The sequence below is a fragment of the Aotus nancymaae genome, unplaced genomic scaffold (genome assembly GCF_030222135.1).
Source record: "Aotus nancymaae isolate 86718 unplaced genomic scaffold, 86718_ANA_hifiasm-v0.15.2.pri h1tg000108l, whole genome shotgun sequence".
Lineage (NCBI taxonomy): Eukaryota > Metazoa > Chordata > Mammalia > Primates > Aotidae > Aotus > Aotus nancymaae.
The window spans coordinates 12,275,410-12,302,898 of NW_026988523.1; the positions used below are offsets into that span (position 1 = coordinate 12,275,410).

General features: G+C 36.4%; 1 protein-coding gene across 5 annotated transcripts in view; it reads left to right on the forward strand.

The window, feature by feature from the left end:
- CEP350 (centrosomal protein 350) overlaps positions 1-27,489 on the forward strand; it is a 155,356-nt gene that overhangs the window by 84,133 nt on the left and 43,734 nt on the right. For all 5 annotated transcript variants that reach the window (XM_012444585.2, XM_012444581.3, XM_012444586.3 and 2 more), the window contains 6 exons: positions 4,861-5,030; positions 8,989-9,185; positions 10,038-10,222; positions 10,710-10,797; positions 18,447-18,593; positions 21,351-21,508. In XM_012444585.2, coding sequence (XP_012300008.2) covers positions 4,861-5,030; positions 8,989-9,185; positions 10,038-10,222; positions 10,710-10,797; positions 18,447-18,593; positions 21,351-21,508 — 945 coding nt within the window. The remainder of the gene's footprint in view (positions 1-4,860; positions 5,031-8,988; positions 9,186-10,037; positions 10,223-10,709; positions 10,798-18,446; positions 18,594-21,350; positions 21,509-27,489) is intronic.

Below are 27,489 nucleotides of genomic sequence, written 5' to 3' on the forward strand. Positions count from 1 at the left end.
TCTTGTTTATTTAAATAGAACAGGGCATGCTCTTCAAAGTGCTGGCTTCCCTAATTAGCCAATTTACAAAATAGTTGGCCCATGTAATAAGCCGTCTAATGCATATAGTATTATTCCTTTTTTTTGAGATGGAGTTTCGCTCTTGTTACCCGGGCTGGAGTGCAATGGCGCGATCTCGGCTCACCGCAACCTCCGCCTCCTGGGTTCAGGCAATTCTCCTGCCTCAGCCTCCTGAGTAGCTGGGATTACAGGCACGCGCCACTATACCCAGCTAATTTTTTGTATTTTTGGCAGAGACGGGGTTTCACCATGTTGACCAGGATGGTCTCGATCTCTTGACCTCGTGATTCGCCCGCCTCGGCCTCCCAAAGTGCTGGGATTACAGGCGTGAGCCACCGCGCCCGGCTAGTATTATTCTTATAGGTAAGAAAACTGAGGCTCATGGAGATGTTAAGAAACCCATTCAGGGTCACATAAATAATGATACCTCAAAGAATTGCACCTTAATTTACCTGCCTTCAAAGGCTATGTTTATTGCACATTTCCTTGCTGACATTCATATTTCCTGATGTTACTAATTTTTATTGTTATAAAAAATATTGAATAAGCCGGGCACAGTGGCTCTCACACCTGTGATTCCAGCACTTTGGGAGACTGAGGTAGGTGGATCACCTGAGGTCAGGAGTTTGAGACCAGCCTGGCCAACATGGCAAAACCCCATCTCTACTAAAAATATAAAAATTTGCCAGGTGTGGTGATGTGTGCCTGTAATCTCAGTTACTCAGGAGGCTGAGGCACGAGAATCTCTTGAACTCTGGAGGTAGCGGCTGCATTGAGCTGAGATTGCACCACTGCACTCCAGCCTGGGTGACAGAATGAGACTCCGTCCCCAAATTAAAAACAAATTGAATAGCTTCTCATTGGTAGTTGTTGTGATATTAATGGCTATAGTTTTCAATTATGGTTTCATCCTCAGATTAGAAGATTTTAGAGGTGACTTTTCAGTGTTTTTACAGGTAACATACTGACATTGTCAAGTATAGTAAAACCCCAGTTTAAAAAATTAAATCATGAAACTGAAAGACATGAAAATGTGGGAAAAGTACCAAAGGCTATTGGGTACCTATTATGTCTCTGAAACTATGTGACTTTCATTTAACCTTTACTGACAGTTTCACTGACACTTCATGTAGACCATCATCTGGATTACTATGGTGAACTCCTAATACTTGTCCTCATTCTCTAATCTTTCTACACTCTATTCATTAGCCACATGGTGACCAGAGTGATTTTTCTAAAATTTCTAGCCCTTTTGAAACCTTTTTGAAATCTTCAGTATTCCCTGAGAATATTCAGACTAAGGTCCAAATTATTTAGCCTAGCATAAAAAGTTCCTTTATAATTGAGCCTTTGGTTCATCTCTAACCCCATCTCTTGGCATTTCCCCTCTTACTCTACTCCATTCATTCTAACTAGTTCCAATTCTCTGTAAGAACCATGCTCTCTGTCTTCTGTGCCATTGCATTTGATCTACCTTTTTTCTAGACCATCCCCCAACTCATTTCAGTTAGTTTACTGTTACTTACCTTTCAAGAATTAATGTTACCCCTCATCTGCTTTAGCTCTCACTTCAGTGTTCTCTGACAGCACTGTGAGTATAGCTATGACAGTCTTTTTTTTTTTTTTTTTTTTATTGCATTTTAGGTTTTGGGGTACATGTGAAAAACATGCAAAGTTGTTGCATAGGTGCATTCATGGCAGTGTGATTTGCTGCCTCCCTCCCCCTCACCCATATCTGGCATTTCTCCCCATGCTATCCCTCCCCAACTCCCCCCCCCCCGCTGTCCCCCCCCACTCCCCCGCAACAGACCCCCGTGTATAGTGCTCCCCTCCCTGTGTCCATGTGTTCTCCTTGTTCAACACCCTCCTATGAGTGAGAACATGTGGTGTTTGGTTTTGTGTTCTTGTGTCAGTTTGCTGAGAATGATGGTTTCCAGGTTCATCCATGTCCCTACAAAGGACGCAAACTCCTCATTTTTAATGGCTGCGTAATATTCCATGGTGTATATGTGCCACATTTTTCCTGGCTATGACAGTCTTGACTGCCCTTTGTATACATTTGTTTGTTGGTCATTTACAGTCTAGACTAGAAGCTTTTTGAGGGCTTCCTTTTCATCACCCCAGAAATAAACTCAGTAACCATTAGCAGTTACTCCCTATACCCTCCTCTGGCAACCACTGATCTACTTTTTTTCTTTTTCTTTTTGAGACGAAATCTCACTCTGTTGCCAAGATGGAGTGCAGTGGCGCAATCTTGGCTCACTGCAAAACTGACTCCCTGGTTCAAGCAATTCTCCTGCCTCAGCCTCCCAAGTAGCTGGGATTACAGGCACATGCCACCATGCTCAGCTAGTTTTTTTTCATATTTTTAGTAGAGACGGGGGTTTCACCCCCGTCTCTACTAAAAATATGTTGACCAGAATGGCTTTGATCTTCTGACCTCATGATCCTCCTGCCTCAGCCTCCCAAAGTCCTGGGATTACAGGCGTGAGCCACTACGCCTGGCCTGATCTATTTTCTGTCTCCATTCTCTGTGGATTTGCCTGTTCTGGATTTTTTATATAAATGGCATCATTACAATATGTAGCCCTTTGTGACTGACTTCTTTCATTTAGCGTGATGTTTTCAGGTCTCATGCATGTGTAGCATGTATTACTACTTTGTTTATATGGCCAAATAATATTCCATTGCATGGATATCCCACATATTATTTATCCTTCATCAGTTGGTGGACATTTGGGTTGTTTCCACTTTTTGACCGTTATAAGTAATGCTTCTGTGAACATTCACATATAAGCTTTTGTGTGGATATGTTTTCATTTCTCTTGAGTATATACTTAGGAATGGAATTGCTGGATTATGTATGGTATCTCTATGTTTAATTTTTTGAAGAAATGCAAAACTATTTTCCAAAGCAACTGCAGCATGTTATACCATTTTCCCACCACAAGTGTAAATTTTTTCTACATTCCTCACCAATATTTGTTGTGTTTTTTATTATAGCCATCTTAGTGGGAACCATGCATACTTGTATCACCAGAACTTAACAAAGTACCTAGCACACAATAGACAATATACTATGTTTACTGAGTGAATGATTAGCACGTAACTACTAATTGGTAGAACTGGGATACAACTTCATGTCCTTCTGACTCATGTCCCCTTCTTGTGTGCTGCATTACATCTTTTACCTTATTGCTTTATTAGAAAATTTATGTTTTCAAAAACTTCTTAAACCAAACAATTGCTTTACCTTCTGATAAGTACTGTCATAGAAATGTATATACACACACACACAAAACAGTATGAACACAAGGACTGAAGTGACCAAACCTTCCTTGAGTGTTGGGGTGGGGTCCGTGCAGTCTTCTCAGAAATAACACTTTAACTAAGTCTTGAATTCCATAGGTTGTTAGGCAGACAGGGCAGCAAGGGCATTTTGGAAGAGGAAATAAGCACGTGCAGAGGATCCTAAGTATATTAGGAACCTATCACCTGGCTTGTGTAGTAAATGAATAAACCAAGAAATGTAAGAAGAAGAAAGGAAAACACTTGGGGGAATATATGGTTTGTTGGCTCAGGATAAGTTCCCATGGCATTTCAACACTTGAAGCTTAAAATCAGAGGAAGGGCAAAGCAAAGATAGTGATACAAATTTGAGGCTCACTCTAAATGATAGTAGTTGAAGTTATAGTTAAGATTGCCCAAGGAGAATATGTAGTATAAAAGAGAAAGAAGGCTGGCGCAATGGCTCACATCTATAAGCCCAGCACTTTGGGAGGCTGAGGCAGGTGGATCATCTGAGGTTAGGAGTTTGAAATCAGCCTGGCCAACATGGTGAAACCCTGTCTCTACTGAAAATACAAAAAAAATTTAGCTGGATGTGGTGACACATGCCTGTAATCCCAGCTACTTGGGAGGCAGAGTCAGCAGAATTGTGTGAACCTGGGAAGTGAAGGTTTCAGTGAGCCAAGATCATGGCACTACACTCCATCCTGGGCAACAGAGTGAGACTCCTTCTCAAAACAAACAGCCAAAAAATAATAATAATAGAGAGAGTGTGCATGCGAGTGAAGGACCAAAACAAAACCATCAATTTAAGGAAAGACAGAAAAATTTAAAGCAAATGAAAGAAGCAAGGAAAGCTTGTTAGGGAGGTGGAAAGAGAAGCAGGTGAGAGTAAAATCACAAGATACAAGAAAGGAGAGCTCTTTTATTTAACGTTTAAGATTTCAAGCTTACAGAAAAGTTGCAAGAATAAATATCTTTCATCCAGATTATCCTAACCTTTTACATTTTATTTAGCAAGTAGAGCTTTTAAAGAAGGGGAGATATGGTCAATACCATCTAATGTTGCAGAGCGATAAATTATCTATTGGATTTGGCAATTCAAAGTATAGATAGAGCTTATTCAGAACAGTTTTAGTAGAGCAGTTGGGATGGAAGCAGATGGTGATAAATAGTGATGTTAATGAAAAATAAGGAAGTGGAAAAAGTGAGTAGTAGTTCCCTTTCCCAGAAGTTTGATTTTGAAATGAAAGGAAAAAAGGGAGTGATAATCTAATAGCAGTGCCTATTATGATTATTTAAAAGTGAAACTTTCCTCCTTCCTACTCATCTTTCTCATCTTTTCTAAAATATTCTCAGATTTAGGTTACTTAGCTTTTTCTGTTTTATATTACATCTTGCTTCATTTTTATCTTGATTATAAAGCACAGTCATTTGGCCAAATAAGTTTACTTTGAAACTGTAATTCTTATTCTGTTAATTTTGTTTTTGTTTCCACGTATCCACAAACAGAAGTAGTAGTGGTAGCAGCCGCCAAGAAAGTCCTTCAGTTCCATCTTGTAAGGAAAATGAGAAGAAACTTAATGGTGAAAAGATGGAGAGTTCCATTGATGAACAGGTTCAGACTGCTGCAGATGATTCTCTACGAAGTGATAGCGTTCCATCTCTTCCTGATGAAAAAGGTAACTTTCTTTGCAAATAAATGTATAATCATTTGTTCAGAAACTGGAGGAAAGATGATCCTTGTTATAAAGTGGCAAATAAGCTGGATGCGGTGGCTCATGCCTGTAATTCCAGCACTTAGGAGGCTGAGGTGGGAGGATTGCTTGAGCCCAGGAGTTTGAAACCAGCCAGGAAAACATAGAAGACCCCTGTCTCTACAAAAAAAATTAAAAATTTACCAGACTTGGTGACACAGCCTATGGTCCTAGTACGTTGGAGGCTGAGATGGGAGGATCACTTGAGCCTAGGAGATCAAGGCTGCAGTGAGCTATGACTGACTGAGCCTTAGCATTCCAGCTTGGGTAACAGAGCAAGACCCTGTCTCAAAAAATCAATTAAATAAGTAAATAAAGTGGCAAACAACTTGACTGAAAAGGTGTAGTGTTTGGGAATATAGACTTTAAAAGTGATGTACTTGGATATTTAGCTGAGGAGATTCCTAACTTTATCTCATTAATATTTACTAAACTTTATCTCATTAATAATACAGTGTTTCTAATTAAAGCACTGATGACAAATTTAATTATAGATAATATTTGTAAGCCTTAGAAGGAAACAGTAACCATGTATGACTTGTTTGTGCCATATCTCAAGTATTTGTCATGGTACGTGACTTCCAGTAACAGTGAATAAATAATTGTCAGGTGACTATTTTGAAATATTATAAACGGTGACTTACTTTATTTAACTTCTTTAAACAATATTAAGTTACTTGCCCAGTGCTTCACTTGACTAGCAAAAAAACAACAAAAAAAATATTACTTGGATTACTGCTACTACTGGCCATGATGGAACAACAGGGACCAGATTTACTTACCCTCTTTTTCTATTTTTTTTTGAGACAAAGTCTTGCTCTGTCATCCAGGCTGGAGTGCAGTGGTGTGATCTCAGCTCACTGCAACCTGCAACCTCCGCCTCCTGGTTCAAGTGATTCTCCTGCCTCAACCTCCTGAGTAGCTGGGATTACAGGTGTATGCCACCACACCTGGCTAATTTTTTATTTTTAGTAGAGACGGGACTTTACCTTGTTGATCAGGCTGGTCTCAAACTCCTGACCTCATGATCTGCCCACTTCTGCCTCCCAAAGTGCTGTGATTACAGGTGTGAGACACAGCCCCCAGCCTACTTACCCTCTTAAAGCAAGTAAAATGTCAGGCAAAACATGAAATAACCATTTTCAAGACAATGGGCCTCAGTCAGTGAATTGTGTTGATTCATGAGAGACTAGAAACAAATGAGTGCTGCAGTTCTACCAGTTTACTGCCTACAGTGTTTCCAGACTACAGAGCATGGAGCCCAGTAGTCTTCTTGAGTTGAGGAAATGGAGTTAGGAATCTGAAGAAGCCAAGACAGCTAGAATTCACAGGCAGCTGCTATCCAAAGAAACTGAACCCTTAAAAAACTCACATGTAGAAGAAAACATAAATCTAGGTGACGTTCAGTTTGGTGATGACTTCTTAGATATGTAACACATCAAGGTATGATCCTTGAAAGAAAAAATTGATGAATTGTGCTTTATCAGAATTTAAAAACTTCTACTCTGTGAAAGACATTGTGAAGGAAATGAAAAGACAAGCCACAGATTGGGAGAAAATATTTGCAAGTCATATATTTGATAAAGGATTTATATCTAGAATATATAAAGAACTCTTAAAACTCAATAATAGGAGGCCAGGTGTGGTGGCTCATGCAAAAAAAAAAAAAACCAAAAAAAACCAAACCCCTTCAATAATAGGGAAAAACAACTCAATTTTTAAAATGTACTGAAGATCTAAACAGATACTTTATTGAAGCAAATATGCAGATGGCACATAGACACAGGAAGAGGTCTTCAGCATCATATGTCATTAGAGAAATGAAAATTAAAATCACAACATACAGTAACACACTTATTAGAATGGCTATTAGAAAAACTGACAATAACAAATTGGTGGCAAGGTTGCAGAGCAACAGGAGCTTGCATACATTACTGGTGAGAATGCAAAATTATATGGTCACTGTGGAAGATAAGCTTCATAGCATCTCATAAGACTTAACTGTACAATCCAGCAATCACATGCCTGGGTATTTACCAAGTGATTTGAAAACTTATGTCTACATGAAAACCTATACACTTATATTCATAGCACCATATTCATAATTGTCAAGAACTAGAAGCAGCCAAGATGTCCTTTACTTGGGGAATGGATAAACAAACTGGTACATCCATATAGTGAAATACTATTCAGCTATTAAAGGGAATAATCTTTTGGTTCATGCAACTACAAGGATGAATTTTAAATGAATTTTACTAAGTGAAAAAGCAGACCCCAAAAGTCTATGTATTATAATATGATTCAGTTTATATGACATTCTATATAAGGCACAACTAAATAGATGGAAAACAAGTGGTTTCTAGGCATTGGAGGGAAGAGGAAGTAGTTGACTGCAAAGAAGATGCATGGAGGGATGTTTACTGTTACATGGAGTATTTGTTCTGTATGTATGTATGTTCTGTATGATGATATGTATTTGTCAAAACCTTGGAACTGTGTATCACAATGAGTGAATTTTAATATCTGTGAACTAATCATGCATACACATACATTAGTCAGAATGTTGGGAGATCTCAAAATGGAATGCAGCCTGTGATAAGTGAATCTAACTATTACAAATATATGGCATAACAATATTGAAGAGGTTGGGGGAAAAAGAGCTGACCTAAGTAACTTTGGAAAATGATGTCTTGCGTGGAAACTATTAATATAAGCCTAATACGAAAGGAACAGTACGTAAACCTATACTCTAGTTGGATAATAGTTTTTCACAGGGGTACAGGTTAACAGTTCTTTACATATATATTGGGGTTGAACAAGTAAATAAATGAGTGTTGGATGGCGGGAGCCAGGTTTCTCAGTGTTGGAAGGGAAGATACACAAGAAAGGACTAGAATGAACTTTGTTACTGGATCAGAGACCTAAGTATGAATTCATGTTTAGCTGGCTGACTGTATGGATACAAAAGCAATTGTAATTGTGTGTGAATGCGTGCACACATATGTATACAGGGATTATTGTACATCCATATATTGTCTAGCTCTGTTCATTGAGCAAGTGCAGAAGCAGTGATACACCCGTAGTAGCAAGGACAACTAGTGCCTACAAATTCATTCATTCTTTCTTTTTTTTTTTTCTTTTAAAGAAATGAGGGCCTTGTACTGTCCACCAGGCTGGTCTCGAGCTCCTGGCCTCAAGGGATCCTTCCACCTTGGCATCCCAAAATGCTAGGATTACAGGTGTGAGCCACTGTGCCTGGCCCCTAGACTGTGGTTTCTAAATATCATTATTGAATAAAATAAATAAGAGCTCTTTGGAGAAATGGCTGATTCTAGGGCTGCAGGAAAAATACAAGATGAGCCTGGAGTATCTTGTAGTACCAGAAAGTGAAGAAGTATTCAATGAAAAAAGGATGCAGGGCCATGTCAAAGGCACATAGGAACCAACCTGAAAGAGCTGTCATATTCTAATTAAGCTTGGAATTAATGAGTTCTTAAAAAAGATATTTTTACTTGCATGTCTTTGATAGCAATATTGAACAATTTTTTCACTTTTACTGTTTATATTTCCTTTGTAAATCATTTGATCTGACCTTTTCTCATTTTTCTATAGGTGCATTAGTGGTTTTCTAATTGATTTGTAAGAGCTCTCTAAATTTTTTGCAACATTAATCTTTATAGTTCTTATCCTAGTATTTCTAGGTATTTTTAGAGTTTTTTTTCTTTGTTTGTAAGGCAAATGAATTTTGTTTATTATTTCATGTCTACTAGTGATCAGTTTTATGAATTTATGTTGGCTTGTCCTATAAAGAGGCAAAGAGGTACTAATTGAATTCCTACTGAGAACAGTTATGATAAAATCTACTTTCTCCATATTCTTTTAGACTCAACTTCTGTTGCAACAGAATATTCTCTGAAATTTGATGAATCCATGACAGAAGATGAAATAGAAGAACAATCATTTCGATCATTACTGCCTTCAGAGAGTCACCGCAGATTTAACATGGAAAAGAGAAGAGATCATCATGATGACTCTGATGAAGAAGCTTCTCCAGAAAAGACTACATTGTCTTCTGCCAAGGTGTGTTTCACTTTATCTGTGGAGGTAAATGGTTGTGGATATGTTCTCTCAAAGATGTGAGAAAACATTTTGTACTTGACTCATTTGTCAGCTACTAGAATGATTTTTGTCAGATATCGATTTTATGTTATAGTTTTCCTATAAAATCTGGCCTCACTTTCCTCACAAAGTATAATACAAACTTAGTTTTTGGAATGAATATAAGGCGTTTGAGGATCTGAGCCATTATTATCTCACTAGCTTTTTTACTTGCTTCATACTTCTAATACTTTATTCCATTTAGAAATTTACATTAATTCTTCTTACTAAATTGTATGCCTCTTGGTTAACAGGAACAAATTGTTACCTCACTTTGTATCCCTGGTACAGTAATTGGCTTGCAGTAGTTTATTAAAATTTTATTGACTGAATAAATTAGCAAATGAATGTTAATCTGCCTCATGTGCCTTTTTAAAGAATATTCTCTTACATTGTTGGCAACCTTGTTAAATACATAGTTTGTTTTTTGTAAATGCATACCACTTTTTTTTTTTTTTGAGACGGAGTTTCACTCTTGTTACCCAGGCTGGAGTGCAATGGCACGATCTCGGCTCACCGCAACCTCCGCCTCCTGGGTTCAGGCAATTCTCCTGCCTCCTGAGTAGCTGGGATTACAGGCACGCGCCACCATGCCCAGCTAATTTTTTGTATTTTTAGTAGAGACGGGGTTTCACCATGTTGACCAGGATGGTCTCGATCTCTTGACCTCGTGATCCACCTGCCTCGGCCTCCCAAAGTGCATACCACTTTTAATGAAATTAAGTACCAAAAGGTTTAGATGATGATAAACAAGAAAGTAACCATCTACTTTAGGAACTGAACATGCCATTCTCAGGAGGACAAGATAGCTTTTCTAAATTTACTATGGAGATGGTTCGACAGTATATGAAAGAAGAAGAAATGAGGGCAGCTCACCAGTCTTCACTCCTGCGTCTCCGCGAAAAGGCCTTGAAGGAGAAGACTAAGGCTGAGTTGGCCTGGTTAGAGCATCAAAAAAAGTAAGTTCTTTCAGTGAGCACAGTTCTCACTCATTTCTTCTTTTGTAAAATGGAATGCTTTATATTTTAAGATGTTTTTGTTTCCTCTTTTTTAATTTGATTTGAGCAACACAGTTTCTCAAGCTAGAAATATGGCAGATATATTTGATGTGTATTTCTTTCAAAACCTCCTCTTACCCATATAACATTTTCTTTGCAGTTTTCTTTTATCACTTAACTGACTGTAATGTTATGTTGTCATATGATACAATATTATAAATTTCTTGAAATCCTTCTGTCTTTAGAGGACACAATCTAGGGCTTGCATATACCTCGGTAAAATACTTAATTAGGATATGAATGTTTACGGCTACATGTAGCAACTACTTTTCACATTTGAAAATGTTAAATTGGTTTGTAGACTTTTTAGTAGTCAAGAATTCTTGACATTATTCAGGTAATGGAAATTTAATCAAATCTTTGTCTCAATGAAAAATATTATTTGCAGACATCTACGAGACAAAGGAGAGGATGATAAAATGCCCCCACTCCGGAAGAAACAGCGTGGTTTGCTTTTAAGGTTGCAGCAAGAAAAGGTATGTTAGGGAAGATACTCCTTTAGGACAGCTTATCATAAGGCAAGTTAGTTTGTGGAATCTATGATTTTGCCTGATTTCTTTTCCTTATTACTGCCTTAAATGAGATGTAGTTGATACTTACCACTGTTTATGTTCATACTACTATAATTATAGGGGTTGCTTGGTAATCTGTATTTCTCCTAAATTAGGATTGTGTGTCACTGCTAAATTAATAAAATACACAGTCAAACTTTCTACCTTCATGTAGTAAGTAGAAGAAAATACTCTTTTGAAATACATATTTTAAAAATTAAGATATATGTAAAAGAATCTATTTGGATTAATTTTTAAATTATTATTTCCCTAGGCTTTCATGACATATTAATTAAATATTGGTTAGAAAGACTTCAGTTTTGAGTTCTGGAGAGGCAGCATAGTGGTGTAGTGGTAAAGAATTCAGGCTCTGGAGTCAAATTTCCTAGGCTAAAATCCAAACTTTACTAGTTGCTGGTTTACTAACCTTGGACAAGTTACTTAACTTCTCTGTGTTTCCTCATCCATAAACTGAAGGAAATAATAATAACATACTTGATAAGATTGTTGTGAGGAATAAGTAAGTTAATACATAAAATAAACTTAGAGCAGACCATGGCACATGGTAAGTGCTCAATAAATGTTAGTTGCTATTATTTGAATTCCAGCATTGTCACTTGCAACTGTGTAATCATGGTCAAAGTTTAAGTAACTCTCTGAGACTTAATTTCCTCATCTGTAGGAGTGGGATTATACTTCATATGGTAGTTGTGTGGATTAAATGAGGTAACATATGTAAAGTGTGTTTCACAGTGCTTGGTAAGTATTCAATAGATTCTAGTTGTTTTTTCCATACTAACCTGTTGCCAGGTGCTAGCTACTATGCTAGATGATTTAGGAACCTAATTATCTGATATATTTATTGGCTTATTACTTAGTTATAAGGTTGTCCAAGGAAGCATTACAGATGATAGGAATTTGAATACTCAATTCTATTTTTTAAAAAATAAGTTGTGTCTTTTTAATCCAAAAAAATTGCTTTTAAAATAAACTAATATTTTTTCTTAGTTAAAAGAAGTAAATAGCTTTCTGTAATGTTACAGTAGCTTTCTGTTATAAAATAGAATAAAAACAAGATTTATAAATGTATTCCTCATCATGTGAGGGTTTCTTTTCACTTTCTTGATAATATCCTTTGAAGTATAAAATTTTTCTTTTTGATGCATCTAGTATTTTATTGCATGCCTGCTGATAACACATTTTTTGTTTTTATTAGTTTGAAAATATTTCACCTTTATTTTTGAAGAACATTTTTAATAGGCATAAAATTATTTTCTTTCAGCACTTTTAAAGATACTTTTCCATTATTTACTGCTTTCCATTGTTTATGTGGAGAGGTCAGGTATCTTAATCTTGTTCTTTTGAAGGTTTCTATTAAGATTATTTAAAAATTATCCAAATTTTTAGTAGTTTTACTATGATACATGTAGGTGTGGTTTCCTTTGTATTCATCCTATTTAGGATTTTCTGAGCTGCTTTTATCTATCGGTTGTTTTATTTCACCAGTTTTTCAAAAACTCTCTCTTCATGTATTGCTTCTGCTCATTCTTTTTTTTGGGAGACAGGGTCTTTCACTGTGTTGCCCAGGCTGGAGTGCAGTGGCTTGATCTCGGCTCACTGTAACCTCCGCATCCAGGGCTTAAGCAATCATCTCACGTAAGCCTTCCCTGTAGCTGGGACCACAGGTGTGCGCCACCAGTGCCAGCTAATTTTTTGTAGAGATGGGGGTTTTGCCATATTGCCCAGGCTGGTCTCGAGCTCCTGGACTCAAGTGATCCCCCCACCTTGGCCTCCCAGAATGCTGAGATTACAGGTGTGAGACACTGTACCTGGCCACTTTTACCTCATTTTTTTTCTCCTTTCCTTCAGAGACTTCAATTAGATGTAGGTTAGACCTTTTGACCATTTACTACATCTCTCTCTTCTGTCTTGTGTTTCATTCCTTAAGACAAACAAACTAGAAACTAAAAACATTGTGCTTTAGTTTGGAAAGTTTTTATTGACCTGTCTTTGAGTTCATTAGTATGTCTTCTACTTTGCCCAGTGTGCTGCTAAGTCTATCCAGTGAGTTCTTAATTTGATTTTTTTTAGTTCTATAATATTACAATACCCTTTAATCTTCTTTTCTTCTTTTCTTTTCTTCTTTCTTTTCAGGTGGACTTTAGCTCTTCTTGCCCAGGCAGGAGTGCAATGGCAGCAATCTTGGCTCACTGCAACCTCTGCCTCCCGGGTACAAGTGATTCTTCTGACTCACCCTCCCCAGTAGCAGGGATTACAGGCACCTGCCACCATGCCTGGCTAATTGTTTTGTATTTTTAGTAGAAACAGGGTTTCACCATGTTGGCCAGGCTGGTCTTGAACTCCTGACCTCAGGTGATTCTCCTGCCTGTGCCTCCCAAAGTGCTGGGATTACAGGCTTCAGCCACCTTGCCCAGCCTACTTTTTAATCTTTTTTCTACATATTATCCATAGTTATTTTAATTTTATTGACTGCTGTTTCTTCCCTGTCTGCTTATATGTGACCATCTGTGCCTCTATTATTACTATTGTCTGTTTTCTTTTAACTATCATATGGCCCCTTTTCTCTGCATGCCTAGCAATTTTTTTTTTTTATTGAATGCTAGACACTGTAAGTAAATAACTGCAAAGGCTCCAGCTGATGGTCTCTTCCCCCAGAGAGGATTTATCCTTTCTTTTGCTATGCTATTAGAGTTATCAACTGTTCATCTTAATTCATTCAAAAACTGTGCTGCGTTAGGGTTGGGTTGTAGAGTTGGTAAGCCTCAGTCTACTTCTGGTTTGCATTGTCCCTGGGTTGGGGCCCTCTTAGGATTCACTGGAAACCCAGATAAAATTTTTTGTTTAGCACAAGAAACTTGGGATTCCTGCTCTGCTTTTGAGACTTTTCTGGGTTAACTCCTTAGCCCTCTGTCTGCTACTTCAGGACTTGACAACTGCTTTGAGAAGAATGAGAGTTTGAGGTCTCCTGAGTCCCAGTTTTATCACTGCCACTCTGTGTAGCTGGTTAGAGTGTTGACTGGTGTAACCACTTTGAGTTGAGAGCACTTGCCAATATCGAGTTCAGTTGAGTACATATATAATATATGACTCAGCAATTCTGTCTTGGTGTATATCCTAAAAAAGCTTTCACATATATGCAGAGGAAAATGAAAATAATTTAATCTCTTCAATAAAAGAATAGATGAGATAAAACATATTTTTGCAAGAAAGTATAATAGTGTAGGAAACTGAATATATTAGCTATCAGCACTATCTATAGAGATTTCTGAAATGATGATAATTTTCTGTATCTGTGTTGTCCAGTACTGTAGCTACTAGCCACATGTAGCTAGAAGCTGTCATATGGGACAGTGTAACATTAGATCTTCACTTATCAAAAACCATAATGTTCTTTTTTATAGTAAAGCAAGATGCAAATAATATATGCAGTGCTATACCAGTCATATAATTTTTTTTTAACTAACCTGTTAGTAGTATATGTTTTGTGGAATCACTCATGCATCAAAAGTCAAAAAAGCACAAATAGGAACGATAACACTTCTGGGGGAGAGAGGAAGGAGGAAGAGATTGGCATGGAGTTTGGTTTCATTTGTATTTAGCTATTTATAGACAATAAGATTTAAAACAAATGTGCATACTGCTAACTGTGTTTAATACCAGTGTAGGGATATGAGTGACTACTTTCTCTGTTTGTAATAACTTAAGAATTTTTTTTTTTTTTTTTTTTGAGACGGAGTTTTGCTCTTGTTACCCAGGCTGGAGTGCAATGGCACGATCTCGGCTCACCGCAACCTCCGCCTCCTGGGTCCAGGCAATTCTCCTGCCTCAGCCTCCTGAGTAGCTGGGATTACAGGCACGCGCCACCATGCCCAGCTAATTTTTTGTATTTTTAGTAGAGACGGGGTTTCACCATGTTGACCAGGATGGTCTCGATCTCTTGACCTCGTGATCCACCCGCCTCGGCCTCCCAAAGTGCAATTTAAGAATTTTTTAAGTAAATGTGCAAAATATACTGTTTGATCCAATTGGTTACCCCTGAAAAGTTGCATTATAAAGTTAAACGAACCAAAGTGTAAGAATATATGTGCTAAGATATTCATTGCCGCTGTATCAGTAAGAATTCTTTTGACTAATAGTAAAATGGCTGGCTCTAAGCGATTTGGTGCAACTGTATCCAAAAAAGAGAGACCATATTTTTCTATGTCTTATTCTTTTTTCCCTTCCTGAAGTGACATTCATAAAACATAAAAATAACCATTTTAATAAAGTGAATAATTCACCTATACCATTCACCATTTTAATGTGAACAATTCGTTTGTACAACTTTATGAGTTATTCTTATAAGAGGAACAAACCTTGTTTTCCAAGTATTCCATAGAAGTCATCTCTTTTTTCTTCTGGGCTAGAATTGGGTGAATTTATACATTATTTGGTTCAGAAACTCAAGCTTAAGTTAATGGAAGTTTGAAAATATCCTTTGTGAAACTCTGACCACTAAGACCCTTTCACAGGTCTGGGAGGTCAAAACTATTTTCATAATGATACCGGGATTGGATATGAATTTGCCCTTTTCACTGTGTTGACATTTTACACTAAATGGTAGAAAACAATGCCGAGTAAAACTGCTGGTGCTTTAGCAGAAGTCAGTGGCACCAAACTGTTTTGGTAATTGTCTTATTCTTCGTGCCACTTACTCACAGTTAAAAAAAAAAAAAAAGCAAGTTTCACTTAAGAATGTCCTGAGTTAAGTAGTAAGAATTATTAGTTTTATTGTCTTGAACCCTTGAGTACATGTCTTTTTTTGTATTCTGCATGACAGAAATGGGAAGTCCATAATGAAGCACCTTTGCTGGATACCAGAATATAGTGATTAATTCAAGAAGTATTTGTGTGCTTGTTTGAATTGCAGGCCTTTCCCCCAGCTCCCCCGCAACATGGAATAGCATTTTTAGTTGAAAGAATGATTCAAGGCAAACTGTGCTAATTCAGATTTGGGTATTTGACAGATATTTTTCTCAAAAACGAAAAAAGTATGCCTGTCACTTCAAACAACAACAAAAAAATAACTGACAATATATGTTGCCAATGATAAAATTCAAGCTTTCACACAAAAGTCAGAATTTTGAAAAATTTCTCTTGGCCACCCAAAATAATTTTTCTTTTGAGATTAATGGTGATATTAATGAGTATAATTTTTTGATATTTCGTAATGAAATGTGTCAACATTTAGAAAATCCGCATAACTTAGTAAACCAACATTTTCCCAATGACCAATGCACAATGTTAAAAAAAAAAGAAATCAAGCTAGGTGATAAAGAGATTTGCAAAACTCTAAAATGTCATTCTTTTCACTAAATTATTTTTTGTTTTGGAAAATATAGTTATTTTCTTTAAAATGTATACAACCATTGTATACTCATGGGAGAATGAGAGTGGGAAAGAGCAAATAATGTATTTGCTAAAAATGTATTTAGTATTATAAACACTGGTTTGATGCTGAGAGACCACTGACAGGGTCTCAAGACTTCCAGGGACTCCATAGAGCACACTTTGAAAACTGCTACTCCAGAAAAATTTACAAATATGCCCAAGGAGAGAAAAATATAAGGCTCTTCACTTACAGCATTGTTTGTAGAATAGTGAAAAATAGACAACAACCTTAAAATCCCACCATATGTGGTGGACACGGTGGCTCACGCTTATAATCCCAGTGCTTTGGGAGGCCAAAGCAGACGAATCACTTGAGGCCAGGAGTTTGAGACCAGCCTGGGCAACGTAGCAAGAGCCTGTGTCTACAAAAAAATAAAATTAAATTAAAAATTAGCTATGAATGGTGGCACGTGCCTGTAGTCCTAGGTGCTTGGGAGGCTAAGGTGGGACGATCGCTTGAGCCCACAAGTTTGAGGCTACATTGAATTGTGACTGAGCCACTGTACTTCAATCTGGGTAACAGAGCAAGACTGTGTTTCTAAAAAATTTAAAAAATAAAAATCCCACCATATGGGTAATAGATAAATAGATGGTTCTCCAGTTTAATTTTATGCAGCATTAAAAGGCATAAATTTGCATGGTGAAATATCAAAAGTTATATCTATTAAAGCAAGATTTAAAATATGTACATATATTTATAAAATATTTTTAAACATACAAACCAAATAATGTATCTTTTTTTGCAGATAAGCACAAATATTTTTAGGAGAATTTAAAAAGAATGTACTGGAAGGATAGATACCAAACCCATGATAGTTGTTACCTCTGAGGAGTTGGGCACAAGATTGCAGACTAGTTTTATCTGTAATGTTTTATTTCTTTACAGGATTAAAGACTAGGAGAAAATATAACTGAATATTAACAATTGTTAACTGGGTGTTTTGGAAATGTAGATTTTTTTAAGCACTTTCTTGCATTTTAAGGTAGTTTCAAAAAATCTCAATGATTAAAATAATTATAACTAACAAATTTTATATCTTTATTATGCTTTATTGACAAGAAAACATTGATTGTTAGATAGATTGATTGATTGATTGATTGATTGATTGAGACAGGGTCTCACTCTATTGCCCGGGCTGCAGTGCAGTAGCATGATTTCAGCTCACTGCAACCTTGACCTCCTGGGCTCAGGTTGACCCTCCCACCTCAGCCTCCCAAGCAGCTGGGACCACAGGTGAGCACCACCATACCCGGCTAATTTTTGAGTCTTTTGTAGAGGTGGGGTTTCACCATGTTGCCCAGGCTAGTCTTGAACTCTTGGGCTCCAGTAAGCTGCCTGCTTTGGCCTCCCAAAATGCTGGGATTACAGGTGTGAGCACCATGCCTGGCCAAGAAAACAGATTTAAACAATTTTATTTTTAAAAAAGGATTCTCTGTTAAATTTTGACAGTTATTAGCAGTGAAGTATATTATCTTCTGCCCACATAGCAACTGAAAATGTAATAATCTGTCTGGAGAGAGATTGGTGCAATGTAGCTTTAATATTTTGGTAGCACTGTAGGCAAGAGCAGTTCTTTTTTGAAAGCAATTTAAACAACTGTTTTTAAGAACCATAAAATGATTTATTGTCTTTGACTTGGTTATTTTACTTTTAGAAACCTCTCCTAAAGAACTAGTCCATGGTATGAAACAGCTATGGGCATTAAAGCATTAACTGGAATAGTAAAAAATTATAGGGCCCTAAAAGTTTAGCAGTAGAATAAAGTTACATTAATTAGATTACTTGATAAGCAACTATTAAACTAGTAAGTATAAACATTGAGTAGCATGGAAAAATGTGAAGTATATGTTATGTTTTAAAACGGGATATGGAATTATCAATCTAATTATAATTTAAATAAATTTAAGGGATAATATTAAATTATTTTAGAATGGTGGGATTGTATATGATTTATTTCTTCCCTCACTACTTTTAAAACTTTTCAGTATTACTACTTTTATTATAAGATACTATATGTATTATATGTATTTATTTTTAATATATGTGATGATTTTTAAAAAAATATTACTTTGGCCTTGTCTTCTCCCCATCATAATGCCTCTCCTACCTCTTTAAACCTTAGGCAGAAATAAAACGTCTTCAAGAAGCCAATAAGGCAGCTCGGAAGGAAAGACAGCTGATTCTTAAACAGCAGGAGGAGATAGAAAGGATCCGACAGACCACCATAAAACTACAGGAGAAGTTGAAGTCTGCAGGGGAGAATAAATTGGTAAATTACATGAAGTTATTATTTGTTTCCTGTCTTATGTGGACTGCCGATATCCAACCCTGTCTCATGTTCTAAGATGATATTCATTCAAACAGTATGATACAATAATGGACTAAGATAAAGTTCTATGGATGTGCCAGTCTTAGTCCATTTTCTGTTGCTATAACTGAATACCTAAGACTGGGTAATTTATAAAGGAGCAACATTTTTTCTTATAGTTCTAGAAGGTGAGAAGTTCAAGGTCAAAGTGCCACATCTGGTGAGGGCCTTCTTGCTGGTGAGGACTCTCCACAGAGTCCCAAGGGGTGATGCAGGGCATCACATGACAAGCAGACTGAGCGTGCTAGCTCAGTGCTCTCTTTCTTCTCTTATTAAGCCACCAAAGTCCAACCCTCATGACGTCATCTATTTCTAATTACCTTTCTGAAAGCTCTCAAATACCATAGTCTGATTTCCCACCCTCTTAATGTTACAATGAGACTTAAGATTCAACATGAGTTACAGAGGGGACAAACATTCAAACCGTAGAAATGCCCTAATGTATAGTGAGAGTTTTATTTTATTTTTTCCTATGGAATATACAAGTTTTTAAAGGGGCGTGTGGTTCTTACATAATATTGGTTTAATTTAGAGTATTTTTCACTTACAAACTAAATTGGAACAGAGGGCTTTGCTATTACTCATCAATCCAAATATTTTCTTCAGAATTAATGGGGAGACTTTTAGTATTTACATGATACTCATTTTAGCAATCCAACTTTAATACAATGATACAAGATTCAAAGGAGATACCAGACAAAAACAAAATTTGAACCTATTCCTTTTTTTATTGAGACAGGGTCTCACTCTGTCACCTGGACTGGAATGAAGTGGTACAGTCATAGCTGACGGCAGCCTTGACCTTTCCCAGGGGTCAGGTAATCCTCTCACCTCAACTTCCTGAGTAACTGGGACTACAGGCATGCACCTCCACTCCCAGCTGATTTTTTGTATTTTTTGTAGAGATGGGGTTTTGCCATGTTGCTCACGGTGGTCTCCCAACTTCTGGGCTCAAGTGATCCATCTGCCTTAGCCTCCCACAGTGTTGGGATTATAGGCATGAGCCACCATATCCAGTGGACCTGTTTTAAGGTACTATAAAATGTCAGTATGGGGCTGGGTGCCATGACTCGTGCCTGTAATCCCAACACTTTGGGAGGCCTAGGGGGCAGGTTGCTTTAGCTCAGGAGTTTGAGACCAGTCTGGGCAACAGGGCAAAACCCGCAGCTCTACAAAAATTACAAAAATTAGCTGTGCATGGTGGCATGTGCCTATAGTCCCAGCTACTTGCGAGGTGGAGGTGGAGGATTGCTTCAGCGTAGCAGGCTAAGGTTGCATTAAGCTCATTAAGCTGTACGCTCACCATTGCACTCCGGCCTAGGTGATAAAGCAAGACCCTGTCTCAAAAAAAAAAAAAAAATTCATTATAGTGTGAGAAAACTAGACTGTATAGCAGTAGCAGTATAATATGTTAAATCTCTAATATGCTATGCTTTGATTTTTAAAGAAACTTTAAATTTTGAAAAAAATCTCAAACTTACAGAAAAATGTCAAACAGTACAAAAAAATTCTATAATCCTGAGTTATCTGAGAGTAAGTTGCCAACAAATTAACATTGATATATTACTACCATTTAATCTGCGCATTACCATAAATAGATGCCCCTCTCATTCCACCTGGGTTCTGACTCCCCAAGTTGGGCTGTTCCCATCTCCTCACACCTTCTCTTCCTTACCCTCTTTGGACTCTACCTCTTGTGCTAGGAAGTTCTCTGTGGTAAGGCCATCCTCACTGTGTTTGGGCTTGCATTTGTGTGTTGGGTTGCTTCCATGTGACATTCTTGTTGGCCTTCTTGGGCTTTGATTCTCCTTACTGGCCATCCTCCTGCATTAGATGCCCTCTTCATCCTACTCAGGTTCTGAGACCCCACTCTTGGCCTCCTGTCTCCCTCCATCCCTGTATAGACGGCTGCCTTGCTCTGCCCCATCCAGTGACTTTAAGACTGAACTGTTCAGGAAGAAGAAGAAAGGGAAGCTCAGGGACTCTACTTTGTTTTTACAAAATAAAAACAGTTATGACTGTCCCTACCCATCTTCCTGAAAAGTTAGATAAATGACTATTTGTGGGGAAATTATACTAAACAATTAAGGTTTTACTTTTTGCTTATTAGAAATAATGTATTGATTAATATTTTCCAAATGTTTTCTTTACAAACTTTTTAAATTTTTGAAAACATTGTTTCACATAAGGAATATTCAAAGGAAAAAACCCATGCCCTAGTATGATTAGAGTAAATGTTATGTCTTCCAGTCATTCTTTTTGTCTGTACATACATGTTTTATAGATTTACAGTGTTTAATTTTGTATTCCTTTTGATGGTTCAACTTTAAAATCTCAGAGAGGACATGTAGATAGATTACTAATGGCAGAAACTTTTTTGGATTTCTTACATTTCTTCTTTTTTAAAATTATTATATATTATGATATTCCCTTTTTCTCTATATATATAAATGATATTAAAATATAAATAATATGAAATGTACTAGTTTAACCATTTTTAAGTGTATGATATATTTTGACCTTTAATATCTTACTTTCAGTTATTGTTATAAATATTGTATTGTGACTTTTTGACATTGCATTTATTTTGAATTGAGTTTATGATGGCTTCAGGGTCCTCTTAAAGTCCAATACAATTTTGCCTCTTTTTGTTTGCAGGACTCTCATAGTGATGATGATACAAAGGATAATAAGGCATCTAGTCCTGGTCCAACTGACTTGGAGACCCCCAGTCCTTCTCCCATTTCAATCTCCAGCAGTGAAACGAGCAGCATTATGCAGAAACTGAAGAAAATGAGAAGCCGCATGGATGAAAAGTAATTCATTTTTATAAATATCTCTTGCTTAGTTACATTGAAAGTAGTGCAACAAAAAACACTTTTAATATACTTCATTAGATTAGATTGAGACAAAATATTTTATGGATTTAGTAGCATTTTAGCAGAATTGTTAGATCAACCTAGAAGCCAATTAACTGTAGATCTTATTTATAAAACAATTTTAATATGAACAGTTTTCTTATTTAAAAAAAACAAGGCTGGAGTGGTGGCTCACACCTATAATCCCAGCACTTCGAGAAGCTGAGGCAAGAGGATCGCCTGAGTCCAGGAGTTTAAGACCAGCGTGGGCAACATAGTGAGAAACCATCTCTACAAAAAAATAAAAAAATTAGGTGGGCATGGTAGCATGTGCCTATGTTCCCAGCTATGTAGGAGGCTGAGGTGGGAGGCTCCTTTGAGCCTAGGAGGTCAAGACTGCAGTGAGCTATGATTGTACCACTGCACTCCAGCTAGGGTGACAGAGCTAGACTCTTGTCACAAAAAAAAAAAAAAAAAAAAAAAATTAATATCTACACATGTACCCATAATAAAGTTTTCCACTAATTCGGGGAAGTAACTAATGTTATCTCCTGACATTTCATCCTGTGGCTCTCTGGCACCTCTAAGGCTTATTCAAATAGATGAAATTTTAATCTGGTGAGTAGGTATGAGTTCCTTAGCTGAAACCAGAAAGGCTGAAGTTTTCCAGGAATGTTAATTTGTTAGTCTAACATTCTTCTAAAATAGTTTTAAGAATTATTTTGTAAAGACTCTTAAAGCTGCTCCAACTTAGATATAGCTCAGTTGTACATCAGTGTTGACCATATAAAATGACATTTATGTGAGACTTTACTATTTGGAGTGTATATGTAATTAAATAAGGTTATAAATTAGATGCTTGCGGAATCTGTCCTTGCCTCTGAAACCTCTGCCGCATATCTGGCTTCCTCAAAACCCATTAAATATGGAGAAATTAGAAATTTTTGTTGACCACCATTTAAGTGCGCAATTTGAACTACTACAGATTGAATGTAAATTTTAACTTGATAACCTTTGGCAGTATACTGCATATCACCAAATTTAATAATGCTCTATATTATATGTTACATTAATCTCTGATTTAGTTTGTGTTACAACAGTCAAGCAGTTGTAAGTGAAATCCTTACTTTCTGTAGGTAAAGTTATACATTGGCACTTCATTGCAAGAAAGCCATTTCATAATTTAAAAATACCTAAATTGATTATGAAAATAAGTCCTAAAAATAAATAGTTTTTTTTAATTAAAAATATAAGAAGTAAAACCAAATATTGACAAATATATGAATTTTTTTGGATGTTTTCCATAGACTAAAGCTTCTTCAGGTAGGAATTTATTAAAATTTAGATTAAAGATGCTTTCGTCCTTTCTGATAAAATTTTACAGTAGCCTATATGAGCATATTGTATTTTGTTTCAGAAGTCTTTGAATTCAAAATTAAAATAATCTTTCATAAACTTTTATCACTAATTTGACATTGTATATGTGCCACAAATGTCTTTGAGTGGTAAATGTTGGGGGAAGACTGTGTCAGGGTGATTTCTTCATTGATCTCTTGCTCTTCTATTTCAATAAAATCTTCATTGCTAGTCTCTAAGAATGATATTCTAATTTAACCACCTTTGTAGAAAAAAACTGCTAATTATAGTCTGTCCTTGAGGTCAGTTTCTGGGGCGCTTATTTCATTCAAATGTGGTTAAAGCTTTAAAAATCCTAAATAACAAGTTCAAGTATGGATTTATTGACTTTGATCCACATTTTGTTAATTATTTTCGTAGACTCCAAAATATTAATCATCTAGAATTTTTGTATTATTCCTCTATCTTTTCTTGACAACTAGGGCAATAGATTTTTGAGAATTTTGTCAAGTAGAATAGGCTTTGAAGCATTCGGTGACTTTTTGATCTGTTTGAAGCAATGAAATCGTGTTTGTAATAGGAACAGAGTAAAGGCAGTAGTGGCAAAGAAATGTTTGAATGATGGTGCTGAAATCCGAAGATGAGGCCAGGTGTGCTGGCTTACCTGTAATCCCAGCACTTTGGGAGGCTGAGGTGGGCAGATCACCTGAGGTCAAGAGTTCAAGACCAACCATAGCCAATATGGTGAACCCTGTCTCTACTAAAAATACAAAATTAGCCAGATGTGGTGACACATGCCTGTAATTCCAGCTACTCTGGAGGCTGAGGCAGAAGAATATTGCCTTGAACCTGGGAGGTAGAGGTTGCAATGAGCTGAGTTCGAACCACTGTACTCCAGCTTGGGCGACAAGTACAAAACTTAGTCTCAAAGAAAAGAAATCTGAAGATGAATTAAAGTATTTTTCAAAATGGTGGTGCATAGAAAAGGGTATTATTGTGCACTATTTTTTGATCTCTGAAACAAAGTAATGTGAAAACTAGTTTTTAAATACCGTTTATATTACCAGAGCTCTACAGTTTGATCTCCTTCGATGATGTTGGAGTGTCAGCTCAGTAAACAGGGAATCAGTTAATTTCATAGTCATTTGCTACAGTAGACACCTAACAACAAAATCATTTGAACCTCCGCTGCTTCATGACCAGGAACTTATTTGTTCTATAGATTTGCAAAGGCAGTCATTCCTATTTTATTGTTATAAATCACCAAGGAGTAGTCATCCTTCTCAATAAGTTTAGCTAGTTTTTAGGGGTAACCTTTTTGTTATATATCATTGCTTATTGTTAACTTTCTGAACTCTGATTTTATGACAGATTTTTTTTTGAAAGGATCATATCATTCTTGGCTATAGTGAAAGATTCCCTTTTTTAATATTTCACTGTGACAGTAATGCATTTGTTAAATATTAAAAACCATGTTATATTCCTAACATATGGCTTTTCTTGATCTCTTTGTTGAGTAGTCATTTTATAAACGTCATGTAATTTCCATTTATCAGTATAGTAAAAAGCAAAAAATAATACTCAAAATGTGAAAGACATTAATAATAATGAAAACATGTTTGCAAAAGACATACAGTAGATCTAAGCTGTGGACTGAATAGCTCTCAGTGTTTTTGGTTTTATTGGTAAGTGAAATCTGAGCTTTATTACTATGAGGGATATTATTTACAATTTAAGTGGATTACCTATAAACATGAAACAGATATTCATTAAAAAAAACCATGCAATTGACTCTTTCTGTTTACAGAACAAGTGAAACACTGAAAGAATGGTGTTTTCTTCATCTTTAAGTGTTTCATTACTTAAAATAGGACACTGCATTTTTTTCTTTCATTTGTTAACAGTAGCTTCTTCTTCTATGTTATGTATTAATTATATACTTACTCTCTCAGCAATTATTTATTGATTAATGTGTGAGTATGCTAAGTTCTGAGGGATACCAAGATAAATCAGACTTAAACCCTGTCCTCAGAGGGCTTAGAGGGTAGATGGAAAAAACAATGAGTGGCAAGTTCATATAGAGAAGTATATTTAGATCAATTGCTAAGGAAGTTCAAAAAAGGTAAATTCTTCCTGACAGTATGATGTATGTCAAGGACATTTCATAGATGAGTGTACTTTTTCTTTCTTTCTTTCTTTCTTTTTTTTTTTTGAGACAGAGTCTCGCTTTGTCACCCAGGCTGGAGTGCAGTGGCACAATCTCAGCTCACTGCAACCTCCGCCTCCCGGGTTCAAGCGATTCTCCTGCCTCAGCCTCTCGAGTAGCTGGGATTACAGGCATGCACCACCGTGTCCCCTAATTTTTGTATTTTTAGTAGAGATGGGGTTTCACCATATTGGTCAGGCTAGTCTTGAATTTCTGACCTCATGATCCACCCGCCTTGGCCTCCCAACCTTTTTCTTTTTAAACAGTCTCATTATGTTGCCCAGGATAGGATTGGACTCAAACTCCTGGGCACAAGTGATCCTTCCCACTCAGCCTCCTGAATACTGTTAAATTAGTAAGTACTTTCTAACATAAGAAGAAAGGATGAAAAGTATATAGCTATTTTTTGGTTTGATCATTCATTGCAGACCAACGTAGCATAGAAAAATGAAGCCTTTAGTCACAAAACATTTTAAATACTCCGTTTACACTTCCCAGTTGGCTTACAAAGCTATTAAAGGAGAAAAATTAATGTATTTAGTTTTAAATGATTGATCAAGAAGTTAAGCAGATAAATATTTTATGACCTTTTTCTGTCCAAAAGTATTTATGATATTGTCTGATCAATGTCGAAATCTTCACCATTAATCTGAGTTTTAATAATGAAGGATTTTCAATAGAAGGATTTTTGATATTCCATTAAAGGAGATATTTTAATTAGATTGTCATAATGTTAAACAGCATTGCCTTAAATTGAATAGAATTTTCTTAGACAACATTCTAGTCTAAGTGTAGTAGCTGAATAAATCCTGAAAGTCTGATACTCTGTTTTTATTCTTTGCAGGAACTCCTAGGTCAGGAATAATGTACTATATTATTTTGTTTACCTAGGCATATGTAAATTATTAGATGATTTTAAGTTTTTGCTATAGAAAATCAGAACTGCGCTACATTTTCTTTTTGGTCAGAACTATCCATATCCTCATTTATGCTGTTTCTCTATTGTTAAAGATGCTGAAGTACTCAAAAGAATCCATTTTAAAATGTAAAGTACTGTGTTCCATTTTTTAATTATAACAGTAATAGAATTAAAAACCCAGAAGAAATAAAATGATTTAAGGTATTAAGTTTTTTGTGACTTTTGTTTTGGGAAGAGTAAAAAGTAGTGTTTTAGTTTAGGTGGGTAGTCTTAGTAGCTTGGAGATACATAGGATTGCATAGGGATTCATTAATAAAGCAGCAGTAATTTTCGTCAAGATCAGTGCAAAATAGAGCAATGATTCTTAACCTTTTGGGGATCTTGAATTTGCTTGTAAATCAGATGAATGTTTTGGAACCGTGCTCAGAGCCTCAGAGAAATGCATATACACACGTATATACACTTTTACATGCAATTCCAGGGGATCCATGGACTCCTTGGTATATGAGTAACTAATGATAATGGAAGCACAGTAACATCCCAAACAAATGTAGAATTGTAAATCTTTCTTCTGTGAAGGTCTTAAGATTTTGTTGATTTTTGATATCTTTCATAATGAAAAGATTTTTACACCTAGGAGTTCCATTTAAAATTTAGATCATAATTTTATTCAAATTATAGAGTGATTTTATAATCTGTTGGAATGCAGGCCACAATTATATTAGCTCTGTGGGCAACAAAAGTTCTCATGTCACATAGTCTAGCAGTCACGTGGTCTAGCAGTCTTTTGAGGTACAAAATAAGTGGAAATGCTCCAGTGGAGAAAGAGTGATAAAATGTTAAAATTAGAAGGGCTCTTAGGGAAGGCATCAAGTATAGTCCCTTTGTTTTTCATGAAGAAATTGAGGCCCACAGAGTTTACGTAGCTTTCCCCAGGTCACACACACAGCAGAATGGTAGAGCTGAAACTAGAATCCTGCTCTCCAGAGTTCAGCTAGCTAAAGTTAAAGTTAAGTTAGCATATCTGCTTTCAACCTCATAGATTTTTTTTGAAACCTAAATTGATGACTTAGTTATCTTCAGTAGAAACTGATCCTTCTAAATAGTATTTTGTTGAAATTAGCAGAGTGCTAGATGGCTAATTACTGGAGATGAATAGCTGTACAGAGCAAGTTCAGATGTGAAAGTGTGACTAAAAGTGAATTAAGGCCTGGGCGATGGCTTATGCCTGTAATCCCAGCACTTTGGCAATGCCGAGGCAGGTGAATCAAGAGGACAGGAAATCGAGACCATCCTGTCCAACATGGTGAAACCCCGGCTCTACTAAAAATACAAAAATTAACTGGACATGGTGGTGTGTGCCTGTAATCCGAGCTATTCGGGAGGCTGAGGCAGGAGAATCCCTTCAACCAGGGAGTTGGAGGTTTCAGTGAGCCGAGATAATGCTACTGCACTCTA